Source organism: Oxyura jamaicensis, chromosome 3 (genome assembly GCF_011077185.1).
Source record: "Oxyura jamaicensis isolate SHBP4307 breed ruddy duck chromosome 3, BPBGC_Ojam_1.0, whole genome shotgun sequence".
Classification (NCBI taxonomy): domain Eukaryota; kingdom Metazoa; phylum Chordata; class Aves; order Anseriformes; family Anatidae; genus Oxyura; species Oxyura jamaicensis.
In genome coordinates this window covers 36,364,607-36,388,311 of record NC_048895.1, presented here as the reverse complement: position 1 = coordinate 36,388,311, position 23,705 = coordinate 36,364,607, and the positions used below count along the sequence as shown (strand labels likewise).

Below are 23,705 nucleotides of genomic sequence, written 5' to 3'. Positions count from 1 at the left end.
TAGGGCTGTCCCTTAGGAAAGTGGTGCTGGTTGTTTATTTCTGACTTGTAGCATCTCATCCTCAGCTTTCTCAGCACCATTCAGTTTGCCCTGGTACCCCTTTGGAAAAAACATGGGGAATAAAAATTTTAACTTCCTGCTTTTTCTGACCATGCCATCTATCCCTAAAGACCTGAAAATGAGTAGAGTCTTGATTCTTACTATTGCTGTGGGTCTTCTAGTTTTTAATAGTGCTTTTTCTCTTCTAGTGTGGCAAAGATGGTAGGCTTCAGTTGTAATGTGTTTGTGCGGAGTGCTCATCTCTCTGTAGTTAAACATCCCATTGCATGTAGTTTTTCCATTTTAATTCCAATTCATTAGGTCTGCAGTGGTTATTCAGTAGCTCATTTTTGTAGTACCTTGAGTTCCCAGGTTATTTCCCATCCAACTATTAGCTAGACCTGCTCTAAGATCAGGTAGGCAGAACAAGTACATGTGTTTTTGTAATGGAGGGCTGAGGGTGTCCTCCGAATTCTTTTGGGATATGGGAAGGCTGGCTTGCTCAACATCTCTGTGAGGGCAGGTCTCAGTGAATGTTAACTGAAGATGTACCAGCGTACCTAGGGAGGCAGGACCTCCCACTGCCAATGCATACTTGCCACAGAACATGGGCCTTGACTGTTTTGTATCACATCTAATCACCAATCTCTGTATCAGATGCGGTGCAGATTTGCACCAAAGGGTGATAGTGTTCCTCAATAAGAGCGAGAACATGGAAAATCTGCCTGTCAGTCAATAGAAAGGTGCAGAGACAGATGAGAAGGCCTAATGTTGTCCAGGAAGTGTTTTGTGTATTCAGAAGCTGAAGACAGAAATGGTTAGCTGCTGAGCAGAAACTGGGAAATGCCAGTGTGAGTCAGAAATGGGGTGCCAGGCCAGCAGTATGGATGAGTTTCTTAGAGCTAGTTATTTACCCCTCTTCTCTCATTCCCTTGATGTTAAATCGAGGTTTGGTCTTAGCCTGATCTCTCCCATCACATGGCTTCCTACTTTGGCACACTGCCTTTGAGGGTGGTCTAATCCTCTCATGACCTAAACTTTCCTCTGATCTGCACCAGTGCAGTAGCTGTCTGAAATTTATGGATGTCCATCTTTTACAGAGCTTTTGAGATTAGGATCCAAGCCTCTAGTCTGAAGGATATCAGCACTTGTTGGTATTCCTGCAGCACAGGCACAGGAGTGCTGGCATCTGCGTGTGTGGTTCACAGGCCCTGTGGCAGCCTGCCACACTTGCAGGTTCAGCAATCGCATTGAGAGGAGGGAGCAACACAGAGCAGGGGTAGGCTGCCTGTGACAAATATATTAGGCCAAGCTAAGACTGTGGTAGTACAGTGAAGTAAAAGGGTGGTTGTATTTGAAATAGCATACCTGCATTGGTTTTGAGCTAGCTATTCTGAAAAATGATAACCAAGAAGAAGGAATAGTGCAGACTTCAGTGATAACTGCCCAAAGGTGTATGTGGAGATGGTACGTGCTTGGCCTTCTACCCTGATTAATCACTGCAGGACCATTAATCATGCTAATTCGAGGCACGTAACTGAATTCTGTGCCTACATTAGTAGGTCACGCTGGCTTTCTGCAGTCAGTGGGGAGGAGCACGTCTGTCGGATAATTGAGATTAAGGTACCTCCCGAAAATGATTTAGATAACCTCAAATCTCTGTGGACTGTTTGGGGAGCCTGGAATGATTGCTCTGCACTTCAGTGCATGTGTCCAGATTTAACAGGGTAAGTTTAGACTGAAGCTTTTGCTGCCACATCTTTGTGACAGGGAAGGCCTGTTTTGTTAGCATGAGGGTGTCATAAACATCTCACCTTTGTTGCTATGAGGTGCTGCAATTAGCAAGTGGGGTATGCATGTTATGAAACAGCTGCCTATGTTTTTATCAGGTGTTGTGGGAATGGCTTTGTTTTCTGCAAATGGGACAAGGAATTAGGGGTTGCCATTGAATTTGTGAGCTCAAGTTTGGTGAGGTGCAGCCAGTTGATCAAGAAATTTCAGGTCAAAACACTGGCCCTTCTCATGTCTTTCTGTGAATAGGTGTTTAATTCCCATCATTTTTAAGGGCCCCTTCCATGAATGGTGCTGGAGCAGTTTCATTGTGCCAAAAAACTATGATAGGCTGTTAATCCACGGCTCCTGGGGACAGGTGGGAAAGAGAGGCCCATTCAGGAAAATAAATTGTTTTTGAAGATATGCCAGAGGAAAATTAATTAACAGCTAGCAAGGGCCACTTCTGTGTATCTTGGAACTGGGTTTATCCTAGAAGTTTTAGGTACACTGGTCTATAAATTACTTTAAATTGTCAATTTTACTGATTCTTTTTATACTCTAGTGCTGTTTGCTTTATTGCCTTTTTGTTTGTTCTTTCCCTATGCCCCTGTGTAACATCTGTATAACATGGTATTGTGCTTCCACATCTCAGGGAACCACAAATATGTCATGCATCAGATTTACTCTGAGAGTATTGTTCATTTCAAAGTTCAGAAATCTGTATTTAATCTTAAATGTATCCACTGTTTTCACAGTAATCATTTCCTTTTAGTAAATTAAATGACTTTAAAGTTAATGAACAGCAAACAAGGAGAGGACAAAGAACAGAAAAACTCATTTTTCTTGTTCAGTATTAACAGAATAATGTTGAAGGCATCCTCTTAGCTTAGCTAGGAGGACCGTTGATGACCTTTTATAGGAATTAGAATATATGGGTTTGGTTGCTGGCTCTGTCCAGGCTCTCAGTTTAATCTGTCTGTGATCTCAATGTGCTCCTTGGATATAAATCATGCTGTCACAGCAGTGGCGGGTTCATCCTCCCATGACAGAGACTGTGTTCCTTCTCCCACACGTGTAATATTTACTTGGACCAGAAGGGCAAGGATGCCTGTCCATGCCTTATCTTCTACTCTTTTGCTTTTGAAAAGCCCAAGGCTGGTATCCAACCTGTGGGTTTATGGGAAGAGGCAATGACAATCATGGTGTTTTCTTGCTATCCCAGGGGTGCTACACTACTTTAGTTGTTTGTTGTTCTGAATACTTTAATGGGTAGCATTCTTGGAACAACCTTCTGCTTCATTCAAACCATTTGATAGATTTGGAATACTCTTACGGTGAGTGAGGGAAGACAGTTTTCCAGAGGTGGTTTAAGCAGGAGGTAAACTTTACAAACTCAGACACTTTCTTCAAAGTAACCTATCTTCCTCCTCTGACTATGTGGGCCTAGTCAGGCTCAAGTGATATTAGAGCACTCTATCTTCGCATATCCATTGTTTTTATGACTTTTAGATGTTGTCCAAACACCATTCAGGTATAAAATGAATTGAAATTTTTGAGTTGCATTGCCATTTTGAATCATAGAATATCCTGAGTTGGAAGGGACCCCAAAGATCAAGTCCAAATCTTGGCTCCACGCAGGACTATCTAAAAAATAAACCATATATCTGAGAGTGTTGCCATATGCTTCTTGATCTCCAGCAGGCTCAGTACTGTGACCACTTCCCTGGAGAGCCTGTTCCCGTGCCTTACTATCCTCTCATAGGGGTCTGATGTTTACTTGTGTAGTAAACTCTTGGTTATTTTGCTATGTCAATTAGGAGGTGCTAATGCTATTAGTTGTGACTTTTTGAGCATACGTGTAGTTGATAGCCTTCTAGGAGAGGTAAACCTGTGCTAGCAGAACTATACATAACCAAATCATTCCACTTGACCTGTGATAGTGCCCTAAAGCCCACTGAGCATGAGGACTGCTGTGCTATGACGACATGCTTTTCATAGACTCAGTGTTGATTCCTTAAATGCAGAGAGTCTGCTTCCTCCAGTAGAAACCAGTCCCAGGTATTTATCTTTTAGTAGCAATGATGAAATCATATCTCCAAAGTAGATAGACTTGTCATTTAGGGATCCATCAACATGAAGGAGCTTATCACAAATTCCGGATCAGGAAAGCTAATATGTTCTATGCTGAGCATTTTATGTAATGGATGAGCCTTTTTTCAGTGGTTAAAATTTTCACCTTGCTGGCTGTTTTCATTTTCTTTTCCATTTATTTCAACTTCCTGCATCAGTTCAATTCACACTCACTTATTGTTTTTCCCCTTACCATGTTGTTTCTGGTCTTATATTAACAGCCTGCTTCACAAGACACTATAAATCTTACTCTGGGTGGACAGAAATGGGTATCTCATCAGTTCATCAAGGGAATCCTGGCAGGGGAAAAAAATGTACTCATTCCACACACAAGTGCTAGCTGACTTCCCAAGCTGGGCAAGATCTGGCTTTCAAGTGAGATGTAATTGCTTCCGAGTAATTGGGCTGGAAGCTTCTAGTTTTGTGTTTAGTATGGTCTCCCTCTGTGTCCTGATGACGGCTTTGGCCACTTGTCAAATACAGCAAAGATCCAAAGATCTGTATAGTAATATGAGGGAAGAGAACTTGCAGTGGGCCCTTGCTAGTCTGTGGATTTGTAAGACACTTGGTGTTACATGAGACCAAAGCAGAGGACTAATTATTTTATTTTATTTTATTTTATTTTATTTTATTTTATTTTATTTTTTTATTATTATTTTTTAACGAAGAGTGCTATTTCAGTAAAGGAAATAGCAGAATTTGAGGGATGCCTGCTAGCTAGTCTGTACTGCATGGGAAATAGCTTGGGAGGCTTGAATATCTATCTTTCATCTTCTATATAAATCTTAAATCAAGTTAGGCTTGATTTACTTCAGATTAAAAAAGGAAATGGATATGCATAGAGAAGTGCACAATGCACAAAGCCCTTTGGGCTGGAGTATTTCTGCTGTTGTGGAAGCATTTCTACCACTGCTGAAGCACACTCCTTGGCAATGCAGCTGTCTTCCCCTCTTTGCAATGACTTCTGATGAAATACCCAGTCAAACCTGGGGTGCTCAGAGCTTAGGTTTAGCATAACCAAAACTCTGGAATAAAAACTGAAGATGCGATCTTCCTCTTCAGAGTGAAACTACAATAAACACTTATTTTAGAATGAGACAGAGACCTTGTTGCACCTGTTGAAGACTAGTACTTGCAAAGGATTTTACTGATCTCTCTATCTTGTTCAACATACGAAGTCATTTGGCTTGGTTTTCTTTAATGTGTATATTGTGATTTGTGGGGTTCACTTCTGTTGGTGTTAACTACCCAGTCTCTCAAAGTAATTTATGCTATATTTCATGTGATTCTACACCTGGAGGAGAAAATGAAAACAGTTTAATTTACAGCAGAAAGGTTCTTGCATTTGGCTGAGGTGAGTGTAGTAGAACATAGGCAGAACAAAATATCCCCTTTCATAACGTCAGCTCACTGGTACTTCTATTTCATTTGGATCAACACCCTCTGTCTATTAATGATATTGTTTCTGCTCCATACCTTTGCTCATAGCGGAACTAGCAGGAGGTTAGTTTGAAGCTCTGTTGGTAAACAGGGCAGCCAGTGTTTTGAAAATGGAGATTTTTGAATGATGCCCCAGCTGTGAGGTTGATATTGATAAGCTGTTTTGGAGAAGTGGACATTGAGGAGACAACTAACTGGATAGTATAAATCAGAAATTTGCTTCTTTTTGTTTCTTTCTGGAAAGGGAAAATAATAATAAAAAAAAAACTCAACCTATTTTTTTCTTAATTTTAATTTACCTTATTTGAAATTACATGACTTTCCTCTTCATCTGCAAAGGGGAGAAAGGGAGTTAATTCTCATCATGCAGTGATCTTCTAGGATTTCCTTAGTGGAGACTTATGTATGTTCACTGATAATAATTTGAAGTGCTATATACCATGCAATGCTGTATTTTACAGTTTTTTTTTTAATTGACAAAAAGCTGGAAGAAAATAAAGTTTTTGCATATTTGTGAAGTAATTGTAGAAGATTGGAGGAGAAACTAAATATTGGGGGACTTTGTGAGGGGAAAAACAGAAAGAGAGACATAGTAGTTTTGGAATTTGGTCTAAATGGAATTAGTGTGAGCAGGACCAGCCTTGAGCGTTTAAAAGGATGTAGAGCACTTTAAAGACCTAAAAACATGCTTTTGTTGTCAGACTGCAATGCAAGTTGTTTATAGTTAGAGGCAAAAAAATGGGTTCTTTCTGGCTCTTGCAAGATTTAGTTACTTCTGGTTAGTATTTTATATTAGAAAAGCCTAATGTGTTTCAAATTAGGGTAATTTGAGGTTTTGGATAGGAGCTCTCTAATAAACGTAACCAAGAAAAGATGTTCCATGGGGTAAGTCACATAATATCTGGGTTTGTTAATGTTCTTTTCTCTTCCCTGTCTCCACCACCCAACCAATGTGAGAATAGTCTACAGTTATTTTTAGCTTTATATGGTATTTATTTATTTATTTGCCACTTACATATTGCAGCATTATCTTGACTTCTTCTAAAAAGATTTAATAGTTGGAAACCCTGGAGGGCTCAGAGAGGCCAGCAAATTGTCCAGGGAGAAAATGGGGTACTGAAGGGAGAGGAGGGGTGCCCAGCACCCCTTCTGCTTGTTCACAGGCTGCCTCTGTGAGAAGAGAATTGAGAGAACGGTGTAGCAAATATAGTTTGAAAAAGAATTAAATTGTACTGGTGTAAAGGCTTATTGAGATCCTTGGTAGCCTGAGTCAGGGAGCTCTACACCCATGAATGGGGTGCCATGGTTCTGCAGCACGGGCAGTCAGGCACGTGTTTGTTGGCCAAGCCTTTCCACAGCTCAGTGATAGGTATGACATCCTTTTCCCTTCTGTGGGATTTTCTGCACGCAGGATTGCAATGACACCATTTACTATCTTGGCAGTTTCTTGCACTGTTTTCTTCTGTTTTCACAGATTTATTTAACATGAACTGAGTATGTCCTATACATTAAATTGCCCTAGACAAAGGGATATAATTTCTGTAGCACTGCACATTATGAGCCATTACAGGTAAAATATGTCCCCACCAGTGGAAGTCCTTCTCAAACTTATATGGCTACATGAGGAACTGCCAGAGTGCAGACTCTGGTTTACCCTAAAAAATCCATTCTGGTTTAGACATTGCATTTAGTGGGCCTCGGCAACTTGTTTCTTGGATTCATCATGAGTGATGTGCTGAAAGCTGCAAATGAAATGTGATATAGGAATTACTTTCTGGGGCCTGAAAGGCATTTTCATATATTGGAAGGAAGAGTGACTACATTGTGTTGGTTGTTGTGATGAGTCTTCACATTGACTGCTCAGGTGCCAGCATAGTGATTATGCATGAAGACAGGGAATCTCATGTCTGAAATGGGTTCAGCACCCTGCTCAGTTTGCTGCATCTGTTCTGTTGCTGCATCTGAAACACTTCTTTTCTTTTTTCCTGCAAGGGTGACAGCACTGCCACAGGTTGCCCAGAGAGGTTGCGGAGTCTCTTTCCATGGAAATACTCAAAAGCCATGTGGACATGGTCCTGTGCAACTCTAGGTGGCCCTGCTTGAGCAGGACTAGTTCCAGAGGTCCCTTCCAACCTCAGCCATTCTGTGATTTTATTGCTCTACTTTCCTCACCCAAATTCTACGAAGCAATCCTTGGCTCAGTCTGAATGGGCAAGGATTGCATTTTCTGCATTCTCTATTTGGGTCTGATGATGTCAGGAAGGAGAGAGAATTATTCTTTATTCACTGAATTGTAAATTCACCTCTTGAGGTTAGACACAGTTCTAAATGTGATAATTTCTACTGTCTTCAGACCTTTGAGATTTATTTTCATATTGTCCTCTGAAAGCTGATTTTGCATATTACGTAGCAGAGAAGACCTCTGACAATTTTTTTATTTTTTATTTTTTAAATAGTAATATGACCATGAGGAAACTAGCCACAGTTCAGGACAGAGACATTGCAGAGCTTAATTTGTGTGTTAGAGTGCTTGGGCCACCTTATGCATCTGACATAGCTGACACTTGCTGCCAAGAATAGATGTGAAAACAATTGCATGCAAAGCCTGGCTGGGAATACAGGGGCAGGAGGTGGGGTGGAGAATCAGAGGTTCACATTTATTCTGAAAGATGGTGTAAAATGTTTTGGCAGTGCAGGCATAACTGTCCCTAGGAATAAAATGACCTTAATATGCAGTAGTATATTCAATGTTTAATTTAAAACAAGAAGAAAAAAGCCATAAAAAACTCTAAATGTATATACACACAATCAAACTTCATTACAGCTATATTTGCACTGGATACCAAGTGATATCTCTGTAATCCTTCTCTTTCCGTGTCCCCTAAGTTTCACATAATAATTCACAAATTGCTATAGGAGTGGACGCCAAAAAAAGGTCTCTGGTGGAATTTTGTGATCATGCCAGAAAGTATTCTATGGATGGTAATGTGGGAGAGTGAGTTAAATTACAATACTAAATGTATGCTTTAGCTGAGAGAACCAAAAGCATTTAAAATTGGAGGGAAAAGGGGAGTGGAGGAGTAGTTGGACTTCCCAGCATCTCCAGCTTGCTAGTCCCTATGGTAATCAGTGTAGACCCTGTAAACATTAATAAAACAGAAAGATCCCAGTGTTCCGGCATCAATTCTGGAAGAGCCTGGAAGACCTTACATGTTGCTTGTGTAGCATTGATAAAATGTGTGAAATAATTTCTGATAGAGGCTGTGAGCTGAAGGAACACTTCTGATTATTAATATCAAACTGCACATAAAAATAATGTAGAAAAATAATTAAAATGATTGTAATTAAGTAAAATATAGTGAGATATTTGAGTGTACATTGAAACTTGTTTCCACCCATAAACTTGGAAGTATGGGTAACAAAAAAACATAACAAGTAGGGCAGCTGTATGCTTTTAAAATTGTCTTGTGTAGGGATTGGGTCCCTACAGCTCCCAGAGTGCAAGTGCATTTTTTTTTTTTCCTATGGGACATATCTAATGATCTTGCTAGCCTTAGCAGTGCAGCATCGTAGGGCTCTCGTGCCTGTGTTACTCTATGCATAAAAAAGAGTAAATACAAAACAATACAGAATAATGAATGGATTGTTGTCAGTCTAGAAGTTTAGTCTTGAATGTCTCAAATTAGGTCAGTTGAACTGGGGGACCTGTCCACGTCTTCATTGATGACCAATCACCGTGGTTGATGACCATGATGATTTTTTTGTCATGGGGTGGTAGGTGCTGTTGGCCTCAAGGGCATTCTCTCCTGGAGAGAATGTTGCAGCCACCTTAGCAGATGGGGAGAGTCTAATGATTTGAACACAGCTCTGGGGCTTTGTAACAACAAGATATAACCTTGTGTTTGGTTGTTTTTCTTTGCAACATTAAGTGGTTCCTTTTTCCAGGTGTCACTGCTGGTGTCCACGTTGCTTCTCTAGGCTTAAGGGCTCTGGACACCAAATTCCAGTTTGCAAATATTGCTGTTGGAGCTGGCTGCAAAGGACAAGCACGATGCTCAAGATTGCCATGCTTTGTGAATCTTGCCTAAAACCGTAGCAGTACGTTTCATTTCCTCTGATCTGCTCAGACTCCTTCTGCCCTCCCACTCTTGCTCTGAGCCCATCTCAGTTTGGCTCTTCTGCTACAGTACTGCAAATAGTGAGGTTTGGTGCTCATTCCAAAGCACTGTGTTCTCTAGCCCATGCCCCATCTGCTTCAGAAAAGAACAGAGCAATTTCTTTGAAGGAACTGTCCAGATGTGTGTGAATCAGGCGTAGAGATGCATGAGCAATAGAGGCTAATTTCAAATCTAAATGAATAACACCCAGACTCTGCAAATGAAACTTTAAGGAAAGTAAGGTAATGCAGTGGTAGGAGAGCTTTCTATCTCATAACTGAAGCTGGATTTCTTTTCTCTTTCTGGGTATCCAGCTTTCAGCTATTCAGACAAAAGAAATTTAAGACAGTAGAATAACAACTCCTTGTTTCCCCCTTCCTTCACAGTTGTTCTGTGAAGAGGCTTTTCTGGATGTTGTTGACACTATTTTTTTTTTCTTTTTTAATTTAAATCCAGATGTCAGGTTGTCAGTAAAAAATAAATATAAATAACAAAAATAAATAACAAAAAGTAGATTTTTTTTCATGTTGGATAAATTTTGGACATACATGTATTTCATAACTTGTTTACCAGTCAGCAGTTGCTGGAATTCTGACAAGGTGCTTCAGGAGGCCACCGGTTTTCTCTGCTTATTCTAAATTATTTTTGTATAGGGAGATGGTGCCCAATTTTTCTTAAACTCAGCTTGATTTCTGAACTTACAGAGCTGAATTAGTAGAGAAGAACCTGGAGCCTGAGTTTACAGAGGGTTGCTGTCTTGGAATGATAAATTAATTGCAGGAGGTGCCTTTGGTAGGGGGATTTAATCAGTGCATTTCCAGAGCAGTGCCATAGTGGCAGTGGCTGCCTCTAGAGTTAGCAGGTTCGTCCTTTCAGATGTCATTCCCATTTCCCTATCGATTATGCTGTGACTTGGTATACACAAGGAGCCCTGTATTATCTGAAGTCGTAAGTGTCTTTAATCTTTACAAAGGTTGGAAGTCCATTCTCCTCCCTGCTGCTTAGAGAGCTTTTCAGCTGACACTGTAACCTGATGAACATTGTATTTTGATTTGAGGCTGGGTAATGTTACCAGGCTCTACTGGAAGCTTTTTCTTCCCCTTTCTCCCTTCTCTCTTTTTTTTTTTTTTTTTAGTTTTTCTTTTTCTTTCGCAAGGCTCACTTGGGGACTATTTGGGAAAAGATTTGTAATCTTAGCCTTCATCAGACCACACAAGTCAAGAGGCTGATCCCCTCTTGGGCTTGTCAGCAGTCAGCTTATTGAGTACTGAACGTGAGCTGTGCTGGGAGTGGGGGAGGTATGTTTTTAGCCCACACTTGTAGATCAGTGTCACGGGGGGCCACAACACCGTGCTGTTTAGCAGCAAGGGCTCATTATGTGCCTGTCCCCTGTGGTCCCTCAGCAAGGGCTTGAGGCTTCTGTTGTCAGCAGATGCGTGAGGGCAGGAGAGGGGCGGGGAAGGGAGTGCTTGGCCTCCCTCGGCTCTGAATGCTTCCATTGAGACCCTGATGAGAACGCCTTCCAATTGAGGCCTGTCACATCCTCCACCCTCAGAATTGCTTGGGATTTTGTGAGGGTGTGGAGAACAGGATACAGGCTGTGGTGGCTGTGACAATGTGGATAGTTTTGAACAAACCTAATAGTTCTGAACTGATACTATGACTGCTTTTTGGGTTTGGGTCATTCCTATTTTAATCGGTGACAACAACAGAAGAGTTTATTAGCTATGCCCCAAAGCTTCCTTAATGTCTTACTGTGAACATATGTATTGCAGCAGGGCATTAACCAGCCTGGAGAAGTGCAGTAGTAAGTGTTAGGCCACATTGCTGCTCCTGGCTCTAAGTCTCCAGAAGCAGCAGTGTTCCCAGAGACCCACAGAATCATATTGCACTCTGTGCTGTGTAGTTACAGCATGGATGGGCTTCAAAATGGTTACAGGAATGCTTGGAGATCTCTTGAGGAAGGTATTTATAAACAGTGTCTCATCCCTCCAACTCCCAGGGCTGAAAATTGCTAGTAACTTAAAGGCAACATCCTTCATCTGAGCAGGATGGCCAGACAAGTTCCAGTGGCTAACACAGGTTTCCTAACTCACATAATGCTTTTTTATCCTTAGCAACTCTGTCCAAATAGTTGCTTTTTCAGTTGGCTTCAGATCCACGAAGGTTTCTGCTGTACCCAGATCACCATCTGCCTGGCATCCAAGTGACCCAGCAGCCTCTGGAGCCATGCCCGTACCTTGTGTGGGACAGCTGTGTCGGCCTGGGCCAGTGCTGGTGTGGTGGGTGCCTTCTGGATCGCCTTGGGTGGGAGCAGCCAACGAGAGGTCCTTAGGTGTCTCCAAAAGCCACAGTGAGTGGAGTTGGAGCTCTGTTCTTCTCCTGTAAAGCTACACACAGCAGCCCCACAGCTTCCATCCTGACCACAGCTTCTTATCTGCCTCGTGCATCTTTCCACACTCACCAGCTCCTCAACCCCAGTCTCTGTCACCTACCCTTGGCGCAAAGTGCCAAATCCTGTAAAACCCTTCCCCCAGCTCCACTGCAGCAGATGCAGCCAGAGTCTGCTGAACTGAAGCTGAAGCATATGCTAAAGCATACAAATTAGCTTATAGTCTGCGTAGAAGATCACACAGACAGAGCTTAATGAAATTTAGCAGCTATGTTTGTAGCATACTTCAGAGAAAAAGACTGTGCGTTGAGGGCTTGTCATAACACACATTCTACCACTTGAGCCATGTTGGCATGGTTAAAACAGTGCAACTGCCCCAAGGCTGGAGAACAGAACAGAGCTTTGCCTGGTGCAAAGGTGTCCTGTTCTCAGGCGTATTTGAAACAGTCATGTCTGTAATTCTTTTCCCATTGAGAGAGCTGGCAGATTCTTGTTACTTCCATTGTTTTTTTCATGGTCTTATTTTTTCTTCTACCTCCTCTTTGCATGCCCCAAATATTTATACCGTGCTAACCAAACACAAGTTGATGTAGCAAATGGGTGGAAACCTGCAAACAACTTTGTTCCTGAAATTATTCCCAGCTGAAAAGCTGAGGTGTGCTTTAGCTTCCTGCCCTTTTAACTAAGTGGAATAAATGTCCTTTCATGATTGCCCTAATGCCCTTAGATTACTCTGGCTGCATGGACTTGGGGGCACTCAGCACCCTTTATCTTAAAGATTTTACCTTTGTGGTGCATTTTTCTTGGTTTTAGGTTGTTTTTGTCTATCTGTAATTTTGTATATATAGGCATAAAAATGGTATAAATGTATCTAAAATACTTTACATGAGAAATCTGTAGAATATAGGAGTCTCTTGGATCTCACTGGAGTGAGTCATCAAAAGTGATAAAATCCTAGAGAGAGAAGTATATTTACATACCCAAATTTCACTTCTAATGAAAAATGTCTTTTGATATGTTACATCTCATTTTAGGGGTTCCAGGGATCACAGGCAATAATTACAAGTTATCACATGCACACAAAAGACATTAAGCAAAAACGTAATTAGACAATTTTGATAATTAGATCATTAACATGCTCTTAATATAATTGTGTTAATGGAGACAGCTATAAATACAAAGCTATATCTGGTTAATGTCTTGTATTACATCAAAGCTGAGAAGCTTTCACATGCAAGTGTAACCCACCCTGAGATAATTTAGAACTGTTAAAATGAAATTTCAATGCTTGCACTGGGATTTTTCATTGCTCGGTTCACAGTATTGATGCTAATAACAGTAATGAATAGTGTCATGCGCATCCAATGTGATCAGCGTGGTATCGATTAGCCTGAACCTGGGATTAGCAAAGCACGGGGTGAAGCAGAGCAGCAGGGCTCAGGGGCAGGAGAAGGGGCAGAGAGGACCTGCTTAGCCTGGGGGCTCTGCACACCCAGCAGCACCAGGGAGCCAGAGGCAGGACTGCAAAAGGCCGTGCAAACCCGGGGTGGGGGGAGTGTAGGTACTGTTTTGCTGGGAGGAAAGAAGCAGGATGGTGGCTTTTTGACCTTTCTGTGGAAAAAAGGGGGATTTCCAAGATGCTGAGTCACAGAAATGTAGTTTCATCTTGGACACAATGGGAGTTCATGAAGAATCCTGAGGCAGGACCCAACAGGTCAGTCCTTTTATGGGTGAAGGGCTTGGGGTGAGAAAGGTGGTAAACGCTAGCAGGCCCAATACTACTGAGGGAAGGGATTTAGCAGGTGAAATTGAGGCCGTGAGAGCCTGCATGGTTAGACAGAAGGGGACATGAGCTGCCTACAGAGCAAGTAGCTGTCAGCACCTCGTATGTGGCTACTACTTAAACCAGCAGCCCACCTCAGGCCTGCTGTGTGTCAAGGAGGATGTTTCAAACAGGTGCTGTCAAACCTCAGAGCTGATAACAGGATGCTCTTGTGCAACTTCTTTCCACCTGAAATGCACCGCAAGTCATTTGGGAAAGCAAAGTGGGTTCAACACATTAACAGAGATGTGATTCTCCTCCTAGAGCAATTTCAAATCTTTGCTGACCCCATCAGCTAGCCCTTCAAATTATTTGTATCAGAAATCAGTTTGGAAAAAAAATATATTCTTCCATAGATCGTTCGACTGCTTTTCCCCTAATTTCTCACCGTTAGCTTCAAGTAGGTATCTCATCTTCTCCCTCTGTAATCTCAGGGGTTGAACAGTGATCTTGGGACTGTTCTCCATGGTCTTAACTAGCCCTCCAGCTTTCACAGTGCCAACTTCATCCTAGGTCCATTCATGTGAAGGAATCAGCTCCTAAGCAAGGCATGTAACAACTCTGCAGATGCTGAAGTGTATGCTCTTTAGTTCAGTTGGAATAAAAATCTGGTAAAAATCTCCAGTCAGTGCTAGTTAGAGATATGACTGCTGCTAAGTGATCAGAACAGGTCTGTGTGCAGCTTGGAATGCTCCACATGTGCAAAGATTTGAGAATCAGTGCAGAAGGGAGACCTGCTCCTATTTCCAAATTACGTGTTTTTAAGATTGTTATCTATCTAATGCAAACTGAAAACACAGCAAAGAAGCAAACATATTTCAAATTTTTGTGCCTCTGACGGTGAAGTTGCACAGGAGAGACTTCATTATTACCGCAAAGTGGATATTGTCTTTGTGATATACTTTCCCAGAGGTCAGGAAGAAAATTGTGTTTCCTAGCTGGCACACAGATGAGCTCCATCTGATTTGAATAAAGTGGGCAGGATTTTACTTTTACTTGCAGTTTTGCTAAGATTAAGATTAGTTGGGTTGTCTGGTGTTTTCATATTCAAGGACATGAAAGAAAGTCAATTTAATTTAAAGTGTGAATTTCAAATGGCTTTGTTAAATTACAGTAAAACTCTGCATGTAGGGACTCTTCAGGTTTTAACAGACCATAGTAAGTGTTGCACTGAGGCTTGCGATGCACTGAGTCTAGTCAATTCATACCCTTGACCTTCCCAGCTCCTCACCAGTCAAGCTGGGAAGGAGGGTAGAAATCCAATAGTGGCAGAAAAGAAATTTGAGAAAAGACCCTGAATGCGTGTTGCTTGAGGAGAGCATACCCAAGATGAAGGAGGGTTAGCTCAGGTCAGAATCTCTGCATGAAATACAGATAAATGCAGGTAAAATTTTATTCATAAAGCTTTTTGGAATAAAAAAAACGAGTAGAGAAAGGAAGATCAGACGTGCAAAGGCAAATCTCTTTACCCATTATAAAATAACCTGTTAGTCTATTTTTTTTTTTTCCTGCAAAACAAAAATCTTAGTTAATATGCCTACAACATGAAGATATTTATGTTTTTTAGCATGGAGAGAAAAACATATGAATGAACATGCAGGAATAGTTTTCAAAAACAGGACACAAAAGTAAGCTGAGTAGGACAATCTTTTTGAGTTTCTGATGCACGTCAGTTGTAGATGTGTTGAAGCTGAAAAGAGTTGATAAAGTTACATTCTGAATAGCTCTTCTGAGAATGAGAGGGCAATGAAATAATAATTCTGCTAATGACTGTTTGCTTAAAATAAAAGGAATATGGTTCTTATGTTTGAATAGCATCTACAAGAGATTTCAGCTTGCTGCAAATCCATTTATAAATCCTGAGTACAGTAAGTATGTAGGTGTCACAAATAGTGTCCTGACCTTCACACTTGTGATGTTTAGTTACCATTCTTCAGGTATGACACCTATTTGAGAAATCGCTGGTTACACGTCAATACTTGCTCAGTGCTGGCATTCATCAAAGGACTGCAACGTTCTTCTCACAGGAAAAGCGTCCTAAGCTTTGAAAATCTGGAGTTGTTTTATAAGAATAATTGCTCCTGTAGCCTGGTTACTTAGAGGTTCATGTGATCTGTTGATTCAGTGCTTACCAAAGCTTGGAATAATGGGAAAAATTGAAAAGATCAAAGAAAATCTAATGTTATTCCAGTATTTTAACAGGTCTGGCCCATGTAGTTATAGGTCAGTCATGCTTCATGCTTATCCCAGATGGGTTTGAAAGCGTGGGTACAGGATGCCAACAAGAGCAGTGTCTTTGTGAATGGCATTCTGAAGGTTTTTGTGGATAAAAAATACATATACATATATTTGCCAGCCTGGTGAGGAGCGAGGCTAAACATCTGGATGATAAAGCTAGCAGTTTATAGGCTCTAGGAAGCATCTCATTCTACCAATAGATAGGTCAAATTTGAGTCTGACAACCAGTTTAGTGAAAAAGCAACTATAGCAAGTGAGTTCTGTGGGGTGACTGGAAACTTGAGCAAAAATACATCTGTGGTACATCTAGTTTGGTACATGACACAAGACTGCTTACAGCAGTGATGCAGAAAGGTACTGGGGGACCAAGGTGAATAATCAATTGAACACAAGCTCATAGTGTGCTCTGGCGGCTAGGAAAGCAAATGCGATCTGTCAACATTTGGGCAGGAACTCACCAGGCTGGAAGTTGAGAATAGACCCACTGCTTTTTCCAGCACAAGTGAAGAGGCCAGTGCTGCTTTGTGTTTGTTCTTTGTGCTACAGAAGGGCAGCTGACAATTTCTGCCCTTTTGGCAAAGTCTGAGTTTGTCTACCACGCAGCTATAGAAGAAATGTCCCTCCAGGACACCCCCTGCATGCTCTGGTCGCAGATTCAAGTCTGGGCTGCAGAGCCCCAGACAGCTGAACAGCAGAGCTCATTGGGCAAGGCTTGGATTTGCACCATTGAGTGTATATTTAAATTTTCCTGCTGCTATTCCATCTCTTCTTCCCAACCCAATTAAAAATCTGGCTGCCGTCTAGCTATCAAATGCGAACACAAACACCTGTGTGCCAGATGTGTGCAGCTGTAAGTCTGTCAGTGCTGATCCATCATCAGAGCCATAAGCTGATCCATTGGGCAATTAGAAAACACTTTTTGTTTTGCCCCTTCTTCTGTTCCTCCTCCCCCTTTTTAATCCTCCTGTTTTTCCAGTGTTTTCTCTCCCCTACTTCCTGCTGCGGTAAGTTTGTGAGAGGGAGTCTCACTCAGACTGTCTCTTTCAGATAAGAAGACAAAGAGCCTTAACCAAGGGAGTGCATTTCTCTGGCTGCAGAGTGGCTGGTTTGTACTGACAAATGTTAAATTATTGAAGTCCAAATGTCAGTAGTATCTGCCAGCTCATGAAAAACTCCTCGAAACTGTTGTGAGGACTACAGCAGAGAGGATCATGATATGATTCTCCCCTCTCCCCTGCTCTATGAAAAAAATAGATCCTACGTCCCACAAATGTGTTCTGGAGATGCTCATTGTAGGACAAGGAGCATTCTTGTGGCCTTTGTGAAAGTGAAGGCTCGTATTGTCAGCAAAAAGCAATTCCTCAAGCTTGAGGGACAAAAATGGTATTAGCTAAAGAGGTGGGTTATGATAACATTGTGGAGGTTCTTACTGCAGTTGATGAGAGAGTCCCTCTGCAAGGGCTTGTTGGAAACAGGGTCATATAAAAAGCCTCTTCCTTTACTTCCTTTCTCTTCCCTTACAACCTTTGTCTCACCTTTTGTTCCCAGCCCGTCTGCTCTCTCTGCCGTCTTCCCAGTGTGTGGTAACAACACTTGCAGGGGGATGCTCCAGCTGGGGAGAGGAGGGGGTTCCCTAACGACAAGAGGGAAGTATGTTCTTCTTTCCTAGCAAAGGAGTTGAGATGTGCAGAGCAAAAGAAAAAGGGAGGCCATCTCACTGCCCCATTGGTCTTGCTCATGTACAACCTCTGCTTTTACTTAGCAAAAGTACTCCCAGCTCAGTTTGGTGGTACAGTCCTACTAATTTATAGTCATGGTCTTTCTCCCGTCATTCTTATTTGAGGAAAAACTCCCACTGACTTAGGCTTATTTGTACATGCTTTTGCTTTAACAGAAGTGGTGCCATTGTAACAGTGAGAAGCTGTTTTTCAACTGCTGGGGCTCTGGAATGCTGAAAACAGCAGATCTCTGAAATGTAGCCTAGAAGATGATAGGATATGTTTAAGTTAGGATGCAGAGTCACTTGGAAAATAGCCCAAGTGCCTCTGGAAAGTAAATTTACAAGTATAATCTTTCTATTAGGTTAGAAAGTGAGCCCTCGAGAGAAAAGAGAACAGAAAAAGATGACTTTATTTATTTATTTTTTTTAAAATAGAGACCAACCGTGGACTAGCATGATTGTGTTTAGAGCAGAGATGTTTGCACAGTCATGGAAAAACATGTGTTTTTTATCAGGGTTAAGGCTTCCCTCCTACTTACATTTCTTAATTAGTTCTTTTACTCCCTGCCTGTGGAGAATGAGAATCTGGAAAACACACTTTCCAGGGCAGAGCTTTGATTGTTGCTTTCCCCCTACTTCTACCCTCTCCTTGTGTGATGGATTACATACCGGTGGTCATTGCTGCCTGGATCCTCTCAGAAACAAGAGAAATCCATGAGTTTTTTGTGAGCATCTCCAAGCAGAAGCTGACCTTTGTGATCTAGCTGGTGTTGACTGCTTTGTTCTTCCCTGAAGAGCAATGAATAATACTGGTGTTGAAAACCAAAATTTGGTAAGCAGGTCTTAAGATCCATTGTAAAGCTGAGTTTTCTCTGAGGTAATGACATAGGATTGGCTACAGTTGGCTGAACAAAATTTAAGATTTCATGCACAACTGCATGCTCTATGTTACTGTTGACCTGCTTGGTTTGCAAAACAAGTAGCATGCATAAAAAATATTTACTTATGAACCTCTGATCAGCTAGGTTCCATGTAACATGTAAAAGTGCAAATTGCTCATCCTATTTTTGGCCTGCTCCTCTCTGCACCAGTTGAGCTGTGCCTGCTTGTATCCTGTCTCCTTTTGAGCTTTGTGCAAGTGTATGTGTGAAACACTGTCCTTCATGTTAAAAGTGTTTGTTTGCTTTCTCTGTAGAGGGAGATGGGCACCATGCTGGATAGCAGGAAGGAAAGAATTGCTCTTCCTGATCTGCTTTCCAGTGATGGAGTTGCCGTGTCATGAAAATTGTAGAGCAAGGTACAGCTTTATGAAGGCAGACAGAGAGGATGCTTCTGTATTACCTTACGTGATCACACAGTTGTGCTGTCCCCCCTCCTCCATTAGTTCAGGGCTGCGTTTACCCTGTTACAGCTGTGACCTTCAATGTTTTTTAACTAGTGCCTGCTTACTGGGTAAAGCAAGAATTCCTCAGCATTCCTGTTTATGATGGCTATCTAAGCAGCAGAACTTCCTTAACTCTACTGTATTTCCAATGTGGCTTTATAATTCAGGACCAAAGATGGGGGATAAATTAGTAGATAGCCAGAGTGCAGAAGATGAACAGCTAAGCATAGCTGGCTTTGGTATTTACTTGAGCTTGAAAACTCAATGCGAAAATGCTCCTTGCAAACAAGTTCCGTTCAGTTTTCTGTTTAGTTCAGTGATTGCCTTGTGCATTTTTGCTGTGGTCCATGTTGTGACTGATCTCCTGAAGCTTTCGGACCTCTTACATGTCTTCATTTGTTTATCCTGGGAATAGGAGTTTATAGTAATGCTGTTTATACTAAAGATGGGTGAACCATTAGAGCAATAAGAGAAACCATCGTGAACCTTTGCCCTGAACTCAAACCAATGTCTTATGTGACTTTTAAAGTTCTGTTTCAATTTCAGTGTCACTGTACTTTGTTCTGTCAGGACTGAAAATGAGTGCCAAAATATAAATGGTATTTCCAGTGTCAACCTCAGATTTCACAAGCAAATCTGCTCTCATGACAGTGTGTATGGAGTTTGAGACCTCACAAGTTTTAGTAGTGAGTATAACCTTTCCAACTCCTGCTGCTCAGTGCAGCTAGCAAAAACCACATATTCATGGGGTTTGCCCATCGCTGTTTCATACAGGCCTATGGGACAAGATAGTGTTTATTGAACTAATAGGCATTCCGTAGGGAAATGTGTGCAGATGATTGCTTGCAGATGAAATAATGAAACATAGTGTCATATAGCTGCATATCCCTGATATTCAAACAAGGGTGCTGTGACTGTCCAGCCTTGACCTTCTCCTAGATGTGTTGCAAGTCTGTCATCTAATTCTTCTGCGAAATTACAACGGAGCTGCCCAGTGCAGAATAACAAAGTAAATGGGCTCTAGCAATTTTTTATTGTTGTTGGGAACAGACTATGACTAACGTTTCTGGAACCTGTGCTTCTCCAAATTCATTCGCTATCCTGTAGGATTTTGTTTCATATTCCAGACCTGGATCCAGCTTTGAGCCATCCATCTAGGGGAGTCTGATAGATTAGTAGGGCTAGTCGTAGCAGCAGTCAGTTCAGGTGGTGTCTGTTTTCGTCCTTTCTACTCCCGAGGAGGAACAGTATTCCTTCCTCTCTCTCTGTTTATTGTTGTATCAGAGAATGATCTGATGTTTGTTTTAACACTGAGATGAAGCTGAATTCACTGCTGTCCAGCACTCCTTAAAGCTGGTGTGCTACTTGAATATTTATATCATGCTGACATTTGCTTACTTTAAGAGAAGACTTTATTTCCTTGGAATATTTATCATAGTATCCAGGAATTTCCATGTTAAACTGCTGCTGGATCTGAATGCTGTGTATAAGTACCTGGGTTCAAGCCCAGTTGCCTAAGGGAAGTTAACTTTCAAAGAACAGCCACCAGCTCTGTGGCATTAGCTAGCTGAAGGAAGAGCTGGCAAGGATTTTTCCTGGACTGACATTGAGCAGCCTGGAAAGAAGACTCACACCTCACTTCAGCTGTATGGATGGCTTTGTCTAGTGCATTAGGGGAAAAGTAGAGTCCTCTCCCTGCGTACCTGGCATCATGGGTGGGGTGCCTGTATCTGATGTGATCTGTTGACCTAGTTGTGGTCTTGGATGGAAAATAGGATTTGACATCTTTTGCTTCCTGTTTTTCCCCCCTGATTTCCATCAGCCACTTTCCTGAAGGTTAAGGGGGGAGGGTTGATGCAGAATCCAGTTCCTGCCTCCCTGACACACTTTGATGCTCTGACCCGCTTTGTGCATGGAATAGAAATGACCAGTTTGAGGCTTGATCAGATCTCAGCCTCCTGTTGTTTCCCATCAGCTTATATGGCTCTCTTGGGCTTCTGGGGCTAGAACTGCTCTTTTGCTGCTGTGCATAAAGAGGCACCATGATTTATGAATCAATTAATCACTGCATGCTGAGGAGCTGTTCATGGTAGTTAAACAGTGAAAATAAAATGCTTGAGTATATAATAAAGATGGATCATAATGAATGTGACCCTTTACCGATGAATTTTCTCCCTCCTTATATGATACCCCCTACTCATTTTTTCCCAGTGCAGCTAAACTATCAAGACATGAAATCTGTCTATCTTTGATGGCATGGGATTCATCAAATTACTTGAAAAGGGTGGTCTCTATTTTTGCAATTTTTTAAATTTCTGCTTTTCCAGTTTGATTTCACTTTTCTGCTTAAGCTGATAAAGCCTCGAAGAAGAAGAAGAAAAAAAAGAGATTCTGATGCTACTGCATGTAAATCTTTTTAATAATTAGAACAAAATCCACCAATAAGTCCCCAAAGCTTAGGAGGGGAAGCCTGTCCTGTAAAAGCACTAAAATATTATGTGAAATTTCCATAACCAGTGACTGGAATATAAAGCTCTGCTTCCTCACCTACTGTATCTTGCTTATGTACATATATATATGTGCATATTCTCTACCACTTCCACCAATGCTGGTCTAGAACTCCTGTTTTTTGCATGTAAAGAGAGAACCTCAGATGAGTGCATTAGAAATGTTAGTTTCCATCACGTAGCTGTCATGGTTTGTTCTGCATAACAAACATCATTGCTCTGCATTTCTAAGACCACAAAATACTACATAACTAAGCAAGTTTGGTGATAAGCCCTGCTATGACTGCTATTTGGCATTACAGGTTACTGAAGCACTTACTGTGCAGTTTGGGCCAGCATTGTAGTGAGACTGGGGTGGCTCCACAGAGAGCACCACTGACATTGAAAACTCTACCTATGAGGTAGAGATATGAGGTAAGCGGTTTTAAATCACACATGCTTTTGTCTCAAAAATGCACTTTCCAAGGAGAAAATTGTTTGCTACAAATGATGAGTAGATAGTGAGCCTTGCTATATGCCCATTGATTTTAGGGGAGTTGCTCTTGATCTCGCCTGTGTAACTAAAAGTAGATTTCATTCAAGTCAGAAATTAGGTTCAGTGGTGTGTGTGAAGCAGGTTAATTCATTCTCCCTGCCATGCATTGAAGCTTGCATTGGAATTATAATATTTGTCATTTATCAGTAAAACAATTTTTTCTTTCCTACATGATCCAGTTTCTCATTTTTGTTTAACTCTGCTGCTGGCATATGTTGACTGTATCTAATGGCTTTTGTTTGCATTCTAAGCTTATCTCATAAATTGGCTTTTGAAATGCACAATCAGCAGTAATAATGTTTCACTGTGGTGACAGTGGTTAAATATTTCTCTCCTGTCCCCCCCCTCCCTTCTCTGTTTGCTCTTTAGGACCCGTGTTTCTCTTCAGTGATTCATGACAAGCTCCAAGTTCCCAATACCATTCGGAAGGCATGGAACGAGAAGGACAACAGATGCGATGTTTGTGCCACACACCTGAACCAGCTGAAGCAAGAGGCCATTCAGATGGTGCTGACCTTAGAGCAGGCTGCCAACTCAGAACATTACGATGCCTCGCCAGGATCTCCCCCACCCCTCCCCAACATCCCCACGTTAGTGGGTTCCCGGCACATGGGCAGCTTGCAGCCCAGGGACTGGGCATACATGCCTGCTCCTTATGCTACGTCTAATTATACAGGCTTTGTTGCCAACAAACACAGTGGAAAACCCAACAGTCTAGGAATTGTCAATGGGGTGGAGAAGAAAAATGGCTCTCCTGGACACCAAGCCAAGGTCAGCTTTCAAATGGCCACCAGCCCCAGCAATGGTAATGTTCTTAATTCTGTGGCTATACAGGCTCATCAGTACCTTGATGGCACCTGGTCTTTGTCGAGAACAAACGGTGTTACTCTGTACCCCTACCAAGTAAGTAGTTTAAAATAACAAAGTGCGTTCTATATATATATATATATATATATTTTTTTTTTTTTTTCCCTCAATCAAGCTTTTGGGGCATGCTGACACTGCTTGTTCCTGTTGGGGAGAAGTAAGAAGTAGAGCTAATCACATAGTAAGGACCAGAAAAAGGAGCGCTATAAATTCTGTTTTCCTTGGTAGGGAATTGAGTTGGGGGGGAAGACACAGATCACAACCAGTATTAATTAAAGCACCTTTTATTAATGCAGCTGTTATTAATAATAGAGCCATGCTGTTGTTATTAATAGCTGTTAATTAGTCACACTGTCCATTTATTCCTTCACACAGTTCACACAAACTCATTCACTCTCTCTCATAATACTTGATTGGAGCAACAACTGAGAGGCCAACCACATTTGTCTATTCACAAGTGGAAAACAGCACTAATGTACCAATAAATTCTGGCTGGGTATTTGTGAAGTTTCTAGAGGGTCTTTTGGTTCATTGGGGCATATGTGATCCTGTAGTCTTTGTAGAGCATCCACCAACTGTGTTGATGTGTCTGAAGTTACACAGGTTCCTATTGATGCTAGTGTGTGCTGGTGGCCTTCTGCAGGTTAAACTGATTCTTGGTGTTCTGATTTTTATTAATTCTCATGGATTCAGAAGGATCA

General features: G+C 41.6%; 1 protein-coding gene across 4 annotated transcripts in view; it reads left to right on the top strand.

The window, feature by feature from the left end:
- KIF26B (kinesin family member 26B) overlaps window positions 1-23,705 on the top strand; it is a 295,042-nt gene that overhangs the window by 67,264 nt on the left and 204,073 nt on the right. For all 4 annotated transcript variants that reach the window (XM_035322070.1, XM_035322073.1, XM_035322071.1 and 1 more), the window contains one exon: window positions 22,507-23,040. In XM_035322070.1, coding sequence (XP_035177961.1) covers window positions 22,507-23,040 — 534 coding nt within the window. The remainder of the gene's footprint in view (window positions 1-22,506; window positions 23,041-23,705) is intronic.